The sequence below is a fragment of the Mesocricetus auratus genome, unplaced genomic scaffold (genome assembly GCF_017639785.1).
Source record: "Mesocricetus auratus isolate SY011 unplaced genomic scaffold, BCM_Maur_2.0 Super-Scaffold_100033, whole genome shotgun sequence".
In the NCBI taxonomy this organism is placed as follows: domain Eukaryota; kingdom Metazoa; phylum Chordata; class Mammalia; order Rodentia; family Cricetidae; genus Mesocricetus; species Mesocricetus auratus.
In genome coordinates, this window is record NW_024429213.1 from 13,063,292 (window position 1) to 13,078,632 (window position 15,341).

The 15,341-nt window shown below is 44.8% G+C and overlaps 1 protein-coding gene across 4 annotated transcripts; it reads left to right on the top strand.

The window, feature by feature from the left end:
• Positions 1-9,541: 9,541 nt before the first annotated feature.
• Positions 9,542-12,911, top strand: Rbm3 (RNA binding motif protein 3). Of its 4 annotated transcripts, none has more exons than XM_005085131.4 (7): positions 9,542-9,697; positions 10,275-10,392; positions 10,607-10,713; positions 11,355-11,460; positions 11,550-11,643; positions 11,911-11,996; positions 12,345-12,911. In XM_005085131.4, exons 2-6 carry the CDS (start codon positions 10,290-10,292, stop codon positions 11,969-11,971), a joined length of 471 nt encoding a protein of 156 aa, XP_005085188.1. In that variant the 5' UTR covers positions 9,542-9,697; positions 10,275-10,289; the 3' UTR covers positions 11,972-11,996; positions 12,345-12,911. The 4 variants fall into 4 exon arrangements, with proteins under 4 accessions (XP_005085188.1, XP_021091623.1, XP_012979967.1 ...); XM_021235964.2 differs by having other exon boundaries at positions 11,911-11,992; XM_013124513.3 differs by having other exon boundaries at positions 11,914-11,996.
• The last annotated feature ends 2,430 nt before the right edge of the window (positions 12,912-15,341 follow it).

The following is a 15,341-nucleotide window of genomic DNA, read 5'->3' on the forward strand; positions in this document are numbered from 1 at the left end:
GCTAACTGGGGTCACCAAGTCATGATCTAGCTGTGCCAGGTCTGATTAGAAGTTACACTGCCAGAGGTGATGGAAAATATCTTATCTGCTCCCTTCCCCCCACATTACCATGTAAAGCTGAGTGTGACCCCTAAGAGGTTCTTATCATCCCCCAGTATTGGTGGAGAAGGAGTAGTCACTTGAAGAGCAGGACAAGGCTATCTTTTTGTGTCCAGGGTATTCACACACTATGGCTCTACCAAGTGCACGCTGTAAATAAAGGGCTTGAACTCCATAGAAGCCACTCATAATATAATAGTGTAAGGGCTTTCTGGAGACTTTATGTATTCTTTTCATCAGTAACTAGCTGACAACCTATGCGGTATGTCCTATTATTAATGAATTCTTATTTTTTTTCTTTAAAATTTTTAAATTTTTTTGAGACAGCGTCTCTATATAGCCCTGGCTGTCCTGGAACTTGCTTATGTAGACTGACTGGCCTCGAACTCACAGAGATCTGCCTCCTGTGTGTTGGTATTAAAGGCATGTGCCACATGACTGGGTAGTGGTGGTGGTGGCAACAGCACACACCTTTAATCCCAGCACTGGGCGGGGGCAGAGGCAGGCAGATCTCTGTGAGTTCAAGGCCAGCCTGGTCTATAGAGTGAGTTCCAGGACAGCCAGGACTGTTACATAGAGAAACCCTGTCTCAAAAAAAGGTATTGCCTCCATGGTCTTGTTTAATGCTAATTTTATATGTAAGGTTCTTTTGCCTAAATGTATGTCTTTATACCACTTATGTGCCAGATGCTTGCAGTGGGCAGAAAATGGTGTCAGATCCCCTGGAACTGGAGTTACAGATAGCTGTGAGCTCCCATTTAGGTGCTGGGCACCAAACACAGGTCTTCTGGAAGAGCAGCCAGTACTCTTAAAATAATGAGCCACCTCTCCAGCCTCAAATACTGATATTTAAAGAGTCATACAAGTCAGTTCTTTACATGGCAGCTTGGGCCTTAGAATGCCAATGAATTCATTCTGTGTACAAGAGGCTTGGGCTCTGAAAGTCAGAAACCTCTATTCTTTCTCTAGGATTCGTGGACCTTCTGGTCCATTCCAAGATGGCAAGTGATACCAGCAACTGAAACCACCGCTAAAGAAACAGCAGAGGGAATCACAGGTTCCAGGGCTGACAGGAGGGCCCAGTGATAAAGATGCTTGCTACTAAGCCTGATAGCTGAGTTTGATCCCCAGGACCCACATGGTGGAAAGAAAGAACTGACTCCTGCAGTTTTCCTCTGACTGCTACATGTACTCCCCCCAACACAATATGAATAATATAATAAAAATAGTTTAGAGCCCCGGCAGCGGTTGTGCACACTTTAATCCCAGCACTGGGGAGGCAGAGGCCCGCGGATTTCTGAGTTTGAAACTACCCTGGTCTACAGAGCAAGTTCCGGGACAGCCAGGCCTATACAGAGAAGTTCTGTCTCAGAAAACCAAAAGTGTGTGTGTGTGTATTTTATATGTGTGTATACACACACACACACACACAATATATATGTATATTCACCCTGTAGACCAGGCTGGCCTCAAACTCACAGAGATCCACCTGCCTCTGCCTCCCGAGTGCTGGGATTACAGGTGTGCACCACCACCACCCGAGGAGACTATCCCCTTTTAAAGTGATTTTTCCTCTGAAGGTTTGGTGGCGACTCCTTTCTAGAACATTTGCAGGTGTTAGGAGAGCAGGTGTAAGGGATAACTTCTGTGATGCTAGGAGCCGTACACTCTGACTCATCCCTCACGCTTCTCTTTACCCCTCCAAGTCCAGGTAAGTGAGCAGGTGGAGTTTGGTCTCAGCTTTCCTCAATGCATTTGGCCTGCTAAGGTAGCGGGTAACTTCAGTATGAGCTCACCACTAGACTATAGATAGTAGGGCAGTGAAGTTATTGCCAGAGAAAAATAGACTGGAAGTAGCAGCTATTCATCACTGTATAACAAGTTACTTCCAAACTTAGAAACTCAAAACAACAAGGATTTATTTCGACTGCAGTTTCCAGGGGTCAGGAATCTGGACGTAGCTTAACTGGGTGGCTTTGTTCCAGGGTTAGTCCTGCGGTTTCAGCTGAGTTGTCAGCCAAGAGGCAGGATTTAGCTAATGGCTTCACTTGCATCATGGCCCATTCATAGGGCTATTGGCAGGTGGTTTCTGTTCTTAGTACCTGAGCCTTTTGGTGAGGTGCCTCACAACACGGGACTCAAGCAAGCAGATACGATCATGGCCAGGACACACGTTATAAGACAGAAGTTCCGCCGGGCGGTGGTGGCGCACGCCTTTAATCCCAGCACTCGGGAGGCAGAGGCAGGCGGATCTCTGTGAGTTCGAGGCCAGGCTGGACTGACAGCCTCCAAAACAATACAGAGAAGAGAAACCCTGTCTTGTAAAACCAAAAAAAAAGAAAGACAGAAATTCCTGTTCAACTGTGAAAAATGAATGCCTGCATGTGCACACAGTCTTCTCATTCCCAAGCTGCTGCAATTACCACCACACCCAGCATTTTGCAGTGCTAGAGATTGAATGCAGGATTTTATCTCTTTGTTTTTGTTTTTAACTTATTTTTATATTATTTACATTGGTGTTTAGTCCCCTGGAACTGGAGTTACAGACAGTTGTGAGCTGCCATGTGGGTGTTGGGAATTGAACCTGGATCCTCTGGAAGAGCAGCCAGTGCTCTTAACTGCTGAGTCATTTCTCCAGCCAAGCACAGGATTTTATTCATGATATGCAGCCATTCTATCAACTGAGTTACATCCCAGCCCTCAAAATATGTGTTGTAAGTACAGAAAACGAAATAGTAGGACTAAGTCCTGATATAATAGTAGTTACCAAAATATATTTAAAACAGATACTCAGAGCTGGAGAGATAGCTTAATGCTTTAAAACACTGGCTGCTACTTCCAGAGGACCTGAGTTCAATTCCCAGAAACGACATAGTAGCTCACAATCATCTGTAACTGCAGTCGTGGGGAATCTGACCCCCCTCTTCTGGCCTCCTGGGACATCAGGCATACACATTATACACTGAGGTACATGCAGGCAAAACGTCCATACACTTAATTTAACAAAGAAATGGAGCCTAACTGCAATTTTTAAAAGTCCAAGCTAGGCATGATGGCATACACTTCCAATCCTATCACTTAAGCAATACAATCGTCGATTCTGTGTAAAAAAAAAAATCGGGGTGGGTGGGTGGATGGGAAATGGTTCAGTGGATACAGGCACTTGCTTCTAAGCCTGAGGACCAGAGTTCTATCTCCAGGACCCAAGTGGTAGGAGAGAACATACTTCTTGATCTCAACATGTACTCTCTCTCTCTCTCTCTCTCTCTCTCTCTCTCTCTCTCTCTCTCTCTCTCTCTCTCTCTCTCTCTCTCTCTCTCCCCCTTTTTCCCACACACACATACACACAAGACTACAAAATATAGAGAAGATTCATACTGATTGATGAGGAAGGTATGTCTGCCACAAACATTTTAAGCATGAGGTATAGATAGATATATCTATAAAGTAATATTAGTATAATGTATGTATCATTTCTATCGTAATTTGTTTTCTGTTGCTATTGCTTAAGACCATGGCCAAAAGCAACTTGGGGAGGAAAGGATTTACTTCACCTTACAGCTTACCTAACATCGTTTAGGAAAATCCGAGCAAAAACCTGGAGGCAGGAACTGAAGCAGAGCTTCCATGGAGGAAGGCTGCTGTATTAGTCAGGGTTCTCTGGAGTAACAGAACTTATGAATGAGTATCTCTCTATATATAGAAAGGGGACTAGACTGATTTACAGGCTGCTGTCCATCTACTCCAACAATGGCTGGCTGTGAATGGAAAATTCAAGAATCCAGTAGTTTCTCAGTTCCACAAGACTGGAAGTCTTAACTGGTCTTGAGTACATGTTGAAATCCTGAAGACGTAGGCTCAATGCTATTAAAGGAATGGACTTTCTAGCAAGGGGAAAGCAAACAGGCAAAGAACAAAAACTTCCTTCTGCCATGTCCATATATAGGCTTCCAGCAGAAGGTGTGGGACCCAAATTAAAAAGCATGTATCTTCCAGCCTCAAGATCTAGATTAGAAGTGGATCTTCCTCCTTCTTCAAATTAAGCAAAAAATCTCCCATTGGTAACCTCTCCATTTTTGGATTTTAGTTAATTCCAGATGTGGTCAAGTTGTCAACTAAGAATAACTACCACAGCTGCTTACTGGCTTGTTCTCTATGACTTGTTCAGCCTGCTTATACAACCTAGAACCATCTGCCCAGGGATGGCACTGCCCACAGTGGCCTGGGCCCTCTTACATCAATAATGTTTTTAAGAAAATGCCCCATGGGCTTGGCTAAAGGCCAATCTAATGGAAGCATTTTCTCCTATGGGGTTCCCTCTGCCCGGATGACTTTAACTTGTGTCAGGTTGACAAAAAAGACAGACAGACAAAGAAGAGGGAGGGAGAGAGGGAGAGAGGGAGGGAGGGAGGGAGGGAGGGAGGGAGGGAGGGAGGGAGGGAGGGAGGGAGGGAGGGAGGGAGGGAGGAAACCCAACACAATATTTATATAACCTCCTACTTAGATACTACCACGTAACCTCTGAGCCAGATCTCTGGCTCCTCTTTCTTTTCTTTCTTGATGAATGTGTATAAAGTTTTTTTGTACCTTCCTGTTATTGCTAGTTTTATGACACATGGTCAGAGAATACACACACCTTCTTTTGTAGTGCTCTACAGGGCTCTAACCAGGGCCTTGTACATTCTAGGCAAATACTGTAACACTTAGCTACACATGCACCCTTTAATATTGATGCTTTTGGGTTGACTGAGGCCTTCTTTGTGCTCTAACTAAAAACTTAGTATCTAAGTTGGGTTTTGGAGCTTGTTTTAATATCTAAGTTTTTTCTTTCCCATTGGTTTTTTTGAGACAGGGTTTCTCTGTAGCTTTGGAGCTTGTCTTGGAACTGGCTCTGTAGACTAGGCTGGCCTGGAACTCACAGAGATCTGCTTTATTCTGCCTCCCAAGTGCTGGGATTAAAGGTGTGTGCCACCATTACTTGGCAGTATCTAAGTAAGACCTCAGTTTAGTTCCCAGGACCCATGTTTGTAACTCCAGCTTCAAGGTCTCTGATGTCTCTGTCCCTTGAAGACAGCCCACGCATGTGCACCCACACACACACACACACACACACACACACACAAACACATCATTAAAAACCATAAAAATAAATCTCATTAAAAAAAAAGAAAGAGCTGGTCAGTGGTGGTGCATGCCTTTAATCCCAGCAATCGGTAGGCAGAGGTAGGTGGGTCTTGGTGAGTTCCAGACCAGCCTGGTCTACAAGAGCTAGTTCCAGGACAGCCTCTAAAGCCACAGAGAAACCCTGTCTCAAACCCCCTCCAAAAAAAAAGAAAGAAAGGAGGGGGCTAGAGAAATTGTTCATTGGTTAAGAGCACCAGCTGCTCTTCCAAAGTTCAATTCCTAGCACCCACATGGTGGCTCACAGGCTTCTGTAACTCCAGTGCCCTCCTCTTCCTCTGCAGACACCAGATGCATAAGATACATAGATATACATACAAGCACAACACCCATACAGGTAAAATAAAAACAAATGAATACATTTTTAATTTAATTTTATTTTTTTTAAAGAAAGGAGTCAGATATGACAGCTCATACCTGTAGTCCCTGATCTCATGAAGCTGAGGCAGGAAGATTGTTGTGACTCAAAGGACAACTTGAGTTAGTGAGTTACAGGCCAGTCACCATTACATAGCAGTACATGAGGGATGAAAAGAGAAATAGACAATTTAAACATTCAACTCAAAAAGTCAGGTGAAGCTTGGTGGCTTAGGCCTGTAATTCTAGCACTTGCAAGGTAGGGGATCACCATGACTTTGAGGCTGCCTTGGATTACATGAGACCCTGTTTCAAAGAAAAGAAAAAAACCAAAGCTGGGTATGGTAGTACAAGTCTTTAATTTCAGCACTTAGGAGGTAAAGGCAGGCAGATCTCTCTAAGTTTTAGGTCAGCCTGGTAGCAAATTTCTGGTCAGCCAGGGTTACATAGTAAGACCCTGCCTCGAAAATAAAATAAAATAGGGGCTGAAGAGATGGCTCAGAGGTTAAGAGCACTGACTGCTCTTCAGCAACCACATGGTGGCTCACAACCATCTACAATTCAACCTGGTGCCCTCTTCTGGCATGTAGGCAGAACACTGTATATGTAATAAATAAATAGATCTTTTAAAAAATAAAATAAAATAAAACCCACAGTGATTTCTAGTGTCACCCCAGAGGCTGAAGCAGGAGGATGACTTGAGCCCAGGAGTTTGAGGCCCTCTTAGGAAACTTAGCAAGATCCCATTTTTTTTAATATATTATTCCTTTATTTATTTTGTATACACTTTTGTGCTTGCATGCCATCAGAGGGCACCAGATCTCATTCCAGGTGGTTGAGAACCACCATGTGGTTGCTGGGAATTGAACTCAGGACCTCTGGATGTATAGTCAGTGCTCTTAACCACTGAGCCATCTCTCCAGCCCCCGCAAGATCCCATTTTTAAATATAAAGTTGGTCATGCACATGTATTAGGCAGGAGGATAGAGACAGTGAATGTATCCTGGGCTATGTAGTGAGTTCCAGGCCAACCTGGAATATATAAACAGATTCTGTGTTTAAACAAAAGAAAGACATTTCATGCACTTTCCTGGGAAAATTCAAATGATGTGTTAGTTATCGATTGATACCAAGCTTACTGACTGTATCAAGCATAATGCATGAATGTAGTTCTAGTCTTTGTGAAGCTCAACGGGCAAAGGGACTAGGTTCCAATATTCACAACTTACACTGCATAGTGAGAACTTGTCTCAAGACAAAACAACGGAACATCGCCCATGGTTTTGGAGGTCAGGATTCTGGGAGTGGCTTAGTGAGGTGGGTCTGATTCGTAGTGTTCATAGGGTTACTGCTAGTCAGGATGACAGCCTAGATAACAACTATCTGGAGGTGGGGATCTACTTCTTTTTTATAATTTATTTACCCTTATTCTAGATACATTGGTACCTAAAATGTATTTATTCTTATTTTAGGTACATTGGTATTTTGCCTACATGCATGTCTGTGTGACGGTGTCAGATTCTAGAGTAACAGATAGTTGTGAGCGACCATGTAGGTGCCAAGAATTGAACCCAGGTCCTCTGGAAGAGCAGACAGTACTCTTAACCACTGAGCCATCTCTCCAGCCCTATGGATTTAGGTCTAAGAAAGCTTGCTCCCATAGCTGTTGGTAGGGGACCTCGATTCCATGCCACTTTAGCCCCCTCTATAGGACTACTCTCTACAAACCAGCAAATATTTCACAGAATGCTCAATCTGCATGAGAGAACAGAAAACCGAAGTGCATTTTTAATGACTCAGCCTTGAAATGATATACTATCACTTCTGCTTCACTTATTTTATACGTTCCAGTTGATCCACTAAGTCCAGTCCATAGTGAAGGGCAAGGGAACAAGGCCCCAATTCTTTTGTTTGGCATTTTTCTTGGAGGGGTGTGTGTGACTGATCAGGTAGCTCAGGCTGACCTTAAATGAAAGATCCTACTGCCTCAACCTCCCCAAGTGCTATGATTACTGGTTCAAGTTATCACACCCAACTAAGGTGCCAAACCTTAATAGGAGCATCAACCTTAATACCACAGGTAATATCATGTTATTCCCCAAATCTTTACATAAAATACAATTCCAAGAAACACCTGATTTCTGTTTGCTTGTTTCAATACAGGGTCTCACCATGTAGCTAAAGTTAGCCTGAAACCTATTAAAACCTCAACATCACAATCCTGCTTCAGCTTCCTGGTAGATGATCTGGCTCAATGGTACAGTAAAACCAAACACAGCTCTCCCCTCTGCTGATATATAAGTCAAGGGACTTGCAAATACTAGGAAAGCACTCTATCAACTGAGCTAAACCCCATACAGGGGTTAAGGACCTTAAACTAAAAGCAAAACTATAGAGCTAACAGAATAAGTTGCAGAAGAGTGTCTCTGGGACTGGGGGGGTTTCTTTAAAAATACAAAAAGTTGGTTGTGATTCCAGCACTGGAGAGGCTCAAACAAGAGGTGCATGAGTTTCAGGCTATCCTGAGCACAGTGAGGTGTAGACCATAGGGTGAGAAATGATTAAATGAAAAATAAATGTATTTAACTAAAGATACTACTTAAATTTTTTAAAGATTGATTTATTTATTACTTATATAATGTTCTATCTGCATGTATGCCTGCAGGCCAGAAGAGGTACCATATCTCATTACAGATGGTTATGAGCAACCATGTGGTTGCTGGGAATTGAACTCAGGACTTCTGGAAGAGCAGCCATTGCTGTTAACCTCTGAGCCATCTCTCCAGCCCCACTACTTACAAATTTAATGACATTAAATCCCTGAAGAATCACTGAGAAATATGGGAATAAGCCTAACAGGAACCATAGATGAACAGCATCTGAAGATTAACAAATCTATTTGTGTTGGGGTTGGTGGTGGAGTGGGGGACAGGCCTTTACAAAGTTGAACAATTTCATTCTCTGAGTGAAAAAATGTGGAGTCCCCAAAGGCAAACAAGTTATTATTAGTCACAGAAGGCTGGGAAAGATCAAATTGTCAGGCAGTGGATTCAGACACTACTTGCTTTGGATTTCCACTATGTATTACAAAAGTCAGTCCTTTGGATCAAGAGCTATTATCCTTATTAGAGAGCAATATTCACTTTGTGGGTTGGATTTGCACCCTTTGTCCACCATAGGATACCTGTTTTGTTGAAAGCATATCAGGCTTAAAGAGACTGTCAGATAAGGATGTGAGTTGAGAAGGATGACACCAAGGGAAAGGGTCCCATAACAAGACCAGGTACTGCGCAGAGATGAATAAGGGGTAGGGGTTAAGCACTCAAAAATGTAGGGTCTAACATCAAGAACTCTGAAAGTGACGCCAGGTGTTGGTGACGCACGTCTTTAATCCCAGTACTCAGGAGGCAGAGGCAGGCGGATCTCTGTGAGTTCGAGGCCAGCCTGGTCTACAGAGCGAGTTCCAGGACAGCCTCCAAAGCTACACAGAGAAATCCTGTCTCGAAAAACAAAAGAACCCTGAAAGTGATGACTTTAGAGACATGGAGGGATAAAACATTGGGGCCTTAAGGGATATGAGGTTAAAGGATTATAAATAAATAAGATTGATTGCTGAGGGTGGTAGTTTGTTTGGCAGTGATCTACTGTCAATTAGGGACATACTATCGAAGGGGAGAAGTGACGTCAAATGCGGTGAAAATGACGTCAGGGAGGAAAAGGCTATATGAATCAAACCGTTTTTAGATGGAAAAGGGAGGGGGGCCAATCTCTATGCTAGTACAGAGATGCTTATATTCGGATGCACTGAACTCAGAGTTCCTGTCTATTCCCGGAAGCGGCAAGGCGAATTGCTTCCTCCGCCTTCCTCTGTCCTTACCCAACCTCCCCGCTGACCTTAACCAATGAGCACGCACGCCGGGGCGCGCTGGGGTACGTTCGCTGACGTATCCGTTACGCACGCTTTATCAGGCGTCTTCCCGCGCGGCAGCCTCTCTGTTCTCCCGGTTCCTCAGAGCTCGCGGCGTGTCGAGCCTTTTGACTCTGAAGCGGGTTTGTGCAGGTAAGCGGCGTTCGGCTTGCGCGGTGGTCGTCCCTCGCCTCACTTCCTTGCCCGCCACAGACGGGACACGAGAGTAGGAAGAGCAGCGGCCGCTGACACGTCGGCTTGAGCTCCGAGGAGGGCGAGTCCCAGGCTCGAAGGAAAAATCTCCCAACTGGGAGGCCGGCGTGCTACATCCGAACGGGCGGAATGCCGGAAGGGACGGGCTGGGGCCGTGGCGGGAATGACCACGGGACAGCCTACCCCGGCGGGTTCTTCCCACGTGACCGCCGCCATCTTGTTCTGCGGGGAAAGAGGAAATGAAGTGCTGCTGGTGTAGGCCTGCGCGACCGTACAAAATGACGGGTGTGGTGGCGTGGGATGTTGTGGGCATGCGCGGTAGCGGTCGTCAAATGGCGGACAGGCTCGCTCTGGCTTGCTGGTTCCCGCCTTTTCCGCTCCCGAGTCTCTTGCCATTTGATTTCTTTCCCTTAAGCAACTTTTTGTGTTGCCTGGAATTCCCAGTCTTCAGGTGTTTAGACTTGTCACCACGTCCGCAGTCACTATTTTCCCCAATTTCCACACACTTGCCCTCTAGGATTTGCCTTGTGCCATGTCTTCTGAAGAAGGGAAGCTCTTCGTGGGAGGCCTCAACTTCAACACCGATGAGCAGGCACTCGAAGACCACTTCAGCAGCTTTGGGCCTATCTCTGAGGGTGAGCCATGGACCAGCCCACGGGTTGACGGTTGGTAGACAAGAGCTAGTTTAGTCTGGGGCTTACAACCTGAAATTCTCCTTAACTTCCCGTGTTTCTAAGATACAGTTGGGCTGAGAAAATTCGGTTGGGATACACAATTCGGGGATGTGTGTCCATTTTCCTTTGCAGTTAAATGTTAGGGTGCTAACGTTGATATGTCTGTCTCTCCCAGTGGTTGTTGTCAAGGACCGGGAGACTCAAAGATCCCGGGGTTTTGGCTTCATCACCTTTACCAACCCAGAGCATGCCTCAGATGCCATGAGAGCCATGAATGGAGAGGTGAGGCCTCCTGCCTGCAGAGGAACCTTCTCCCTGTCCGCCACTTTCTTCGTTCTTTGTTCTCCCTCTATGTCTGCCAGGGGCAGCGTGGCCACGAAGCCCCACGGTGTCCACTCACAGGAGCATGACTGCCTTCTGTTCTAGGGGGTGGAGGGCAGCGGCAGACAGAGCCGGGCTGCCTGGGAGGCGACGACTGGTCCTGCATGAGGCCGAGAAGCCACCTGTGGATGGTTGACCTGCTCTGGGCTTAGGTAGTAGAGTCTGCAGACCTGTGGGCCTGGCCCGGAGAGGACCTCGTGAGTCTTCTGGGACGGACTCTGAAGCCTCAAACCGAGAGAGGTGTCTAGCCCTAATAGTCGGGCAGCTTAGAGGAGTGGGGAGGAGAACTCAGCCTGAATTCAGTCAAGATGTAAGTAGTAGCAGGGGAGCACGGTGGATTCAGGTCGTTTGTGGGAATCTGTAGCTCCTGGTGAAACCATTGTGGTCAGAGGAGCTTGCTCTGGAACATGGCACCCAGAATTTGGTGCCCAGCAGGAATTTCTGGGCTCTTGTCCATCTGTCTGCCTGTGCCTATTCTTCTTCAGTCACTACTCTGACTGACTGACAACGCTTCCTTGTGTCTGTCTCCTTCCCACACCTAGTCCCTGGATGGGCGCCAGATCCGTGTGGACCATGCAGGCAAGTCTGCCCGGGGATCCAGAGGGGGAGCCTTTGGGGCCCATGGGCGTGGCCGCAGCTACTCCAGAGGTAAGTGCACTGATTTGATCATGAGATGAGGTAGAAAGTTACTTGTTATGACTGTCTGAAGAACTGCTATTTTAAATATTTCTCTGTAGGTGGTGGAGACCAGGGCTATGGAAGTGGAAGATATGACAGTCGACCAGGAGGATATGGGTATGGATATGGACGGTCTAGAGACTATAGTGGCAGGTGAGTACTGAGAGACTGGGATACCTCTGGTACTTGGGTTCTTGATAATTCAGTAGCCTAATACTCAGTTTTGCATTGTGTGGCTCGGATATATCAAAGATATTTTGCTCAACATGTGACAGGCACTGGGTTTAATATTCATCACCACAAAAAGTAACTGAAGTTTCTATTGTGAATGCACTATTATGAAATGGTCATGTATAGTTTTTAATGTTACTGCCTGCCGTGTAGAATACATTCCTGTAAAACAATTCCGCTTTTTCCCAGAAGCCAGGGTGGTTATGACCGCTACTCAGGAGGAAATTACAGAGACAATTATGACAACTGAGAAGGGGCATGCACACATAATGTAGGTGAGACCTAAATATTGCCATTTAGTCAACTGTTTCCTCAAACCCTCCTGTCCTGGCCCTTTTGCTTTTCTTCTGGCCACATTTCCTTCCCTCTATCTCTTGGTATCTTACCCAGCCAGTCAATACCATTTCGCTGCTCTTGCTATTAGGTGCATGCCAAAGCTAGTTGTGGGGTGGGGTTGGGAGTTGTGGTGTCCGGGTGTCCTAAAGTAATCTTCTGTTCTATGGGGCATGGTAGATAGAAAGAGGTGGTGTGCAGCATCTTTGTCAGCTCTGGGAGGTGTTCATGTATATTACCAGTCTGTTTCTTCCTGACATCAAAATTCTGCCCCTTCTTACTATTCTCAGATACACAAGGAATAACACTTCTGATCCAGGATCGTCCTTCCAAATTGCTGTATTTATAAAGATTTTTGGAGCTGTGCCGGAACATCTGTTTTAGTACATCGAGTTCTATTTTTGAATTGAGCTCCCAAGGTAGTTTGTTAGCTTTTAGAAAGCTCCATGTGTTCTTTAAACATTTTTTCCCTTTAAAGACAAATTTTAAGACATTGGTTATGGTACCAATATTTTTTCTTTTTACCAATTTTTTTTTAGGACTGTTTTGGCCCAAAAAACTGTGGCCAGGCTAATGTTTTTTAAAAGAATGTGTATTTAAGGACATTTTAAAAGTTGAATACAATGTTTATCATGACCAGAAAGTGATTTCTGAATGTATAAGCAATCTGAATCAAGATCATGATTACCTAGAGATGGTTTTTATTCAAGATCACTGTCCTGATTATATAGAAGAGCTTCTTTAAAATGATTGTAAATGTCATTTTTTTAATACTGGAAGAAAAGATATTCTGTTGTGTCTGGTGTGTTTAGGATGTCCTTAATGGAGCTAATTAAAAGATGAAACCTGAAGACAAATCAATACTGATAATGCTTTTTCCTTATTCAACACAGTTTACAATTTAGAACTAGAGGCAAGTTAGGAGGATGGAAGCTTAGAAATGTAGTGGGATGGGTAGCAGCTGCCAGAAGGGTTGAGCCTTGAAGTTAAAATGAGTAAGGTTTAGATTGCTTTCTGGGTGTACCAAGGTGAGATGGAGTTTGGATACAGACTTATGGCTAGAATTGGGTTTTCTGAAGTAAAGCAGTTTCTTAGTCCTTTTCACAACTGCTTTTCTGAGCACAAGGTGGGTACCCTACGTACAGGGTGGTCCTAAGCCTAAGCACCTTAATCTCATGACAAGGGATACACAGAATAGTTAGTGTATTTTCCGTTTCTTAAATGATGGGGGTTGTTTTTTTTTAGATTTATTTATTATGTATACAGAGTTCTGTCTGCATGCATGCCTGCCGGTCAGACAACAGCATCAGATCTCATTACAGACGGTTGTGAGTCCCCATGTGGGTGCTGGGATTTGAACCCCGGTCCTCTGGAAGAGCAGCCAGTGCTCTTAACTGCTGAGCCATCTCTCCAGCCCCTGATGGGGATTGTGGGGGTAGAAATCTACCAAACAACTTTATGTCAGGCATAAGGGAAACCTGGCTAGACAGCAGGGATTCTAAAAGTCCAGAGTTCACATGTGGGCCCTACTACTCCCTGTTCACATCTGTGGAGGAAAGTCGAATGGCTAAGTATGTAAAGCCACTGAATACAGTCCCAGAGGTTGTCTTGAATGAGAAGTCAGTCATGTCTCTTTGTAATTCGGGGTGGTGTCTATCTTTAGCTGCCTCTAATCTTTAGTGGAGGTTCTACAATGGGACTGTCTTTGGTTCCCATGACTGTTAGTCCTCCATTAGTTCCAGATATCACCAGGTGTCAGACTACAATATTTACTCATCCTTTGGGCATGAAGGCTAACAGGGACAGGCCCCAAGGATCCTTCTTTCTCCCACCCAAATGGTCATGAATTTGCTTTGGCAGGTGGATGAAGACTCAGGAACTTCCCAGAATTCTGCCTCACCCACTGAGCCAGGCCCAGATTTTGGGGCATTGTGGCTAACCCCACCAGGTGGGTACTTGTCTGAGGAAGCATTCTATGCTGTGCCTTTGGGGTAGTAAGGTGGTGGGAGCTGGCAGAACCACTTACTGCCTTGAAGGTGGGGGTGGGAAGGAAATAGACTCAGTGTCACCTGAGGTAGCATTTCACAATCAACTCTAAAATGACTATAGCTGAATGGGTTTTTTCCTCTTATGTGTTTGTGCCTGCGTGCATGTGTATTTCTACAGCAGCCGCTCCCTTTGCAGATCACAGGAGCTGTATTGATTTAGCTGTGGAAAGTCTGTGTCTCAATGCTAATTGTTGTGAAACAATTCAGATTTGAGGTTCAAAGCTCCTCAAGCCCCCAGTGTAAGGGATTGGACCTAGAGCCAAAATTACAAATGCCACAGTCAAAAGCACCTTGGGGCTAGAATATAATACCATTCTGGGAACTGAACCCATGGTTTGATATTTGCTAGGCTAGCAGCATTCTACCAGCTGAACTGTATTTGTAAAAGTATTTGTAGGCCCAACTTCCTCAGTTTTAGCATTTAAAATACAAACTACTTATCTCAGCAAGTGGGTTTGTTTTTTCTTTGTTTTGGTTTTTTCCCCAAAATGGCTTCTCTGTAGCTTTGGAGCCTCTCCTGGCACTCTATAGGACAGACTGGCCTCGAACTCACAGAGATCTGCCTGGCCTGTCTCTGCCTCCCAAGTGTTGGGATTAAAGGTGTGCGTCACCACCACCACCTGACGATAGGTTGGGCTTTAAATGTCTAAAATGGACCAAGTCCCTAAATAATGTTACCCCTTGACCACATTTTGCATTGAAAGCATATAGAATGTGTACTATCCTATTTTACCAAAGGTATTCAATGAAAGTAAGTTCTGTGATTACTTACGGCACATGAAAACATGTCTTAACTAAAGTGACTTTCCCTGTTTATCAAAATGAAGCCTCCCTTCTCAGCTGCAATCCTCTATCTCTCCTAACTCAGCTGAGGCTATCCCGTATTTTCATGGTTCACCAAGATTCTAAAATACACTACTTCCAAGTGGTAAGACCTGACAGGGGGTTTATACCATTAACCAATTAGCAAGATTATGACATTTAAGATTTTTATTAGTGTGAGACGGGGTTTCTCTGTAACAGCCCCAGCTGTCCTGGCTAGCTCTATAGTCCAGGTTGGCTCTTAATGCTGGTTTTGAGGAACTGCTTTAGATCCTGTGGATGAGAAGGGTGGGACTTGTAATTTACTGTGTTAATCGTGACATTCCGAATAAATTGTTCTTGATATGCTGGTGTTTTTTATTTGGGGGATGGTTTTGTTGGAGATTGGATCCAAGACAAGACCTTGGTATGCATGAA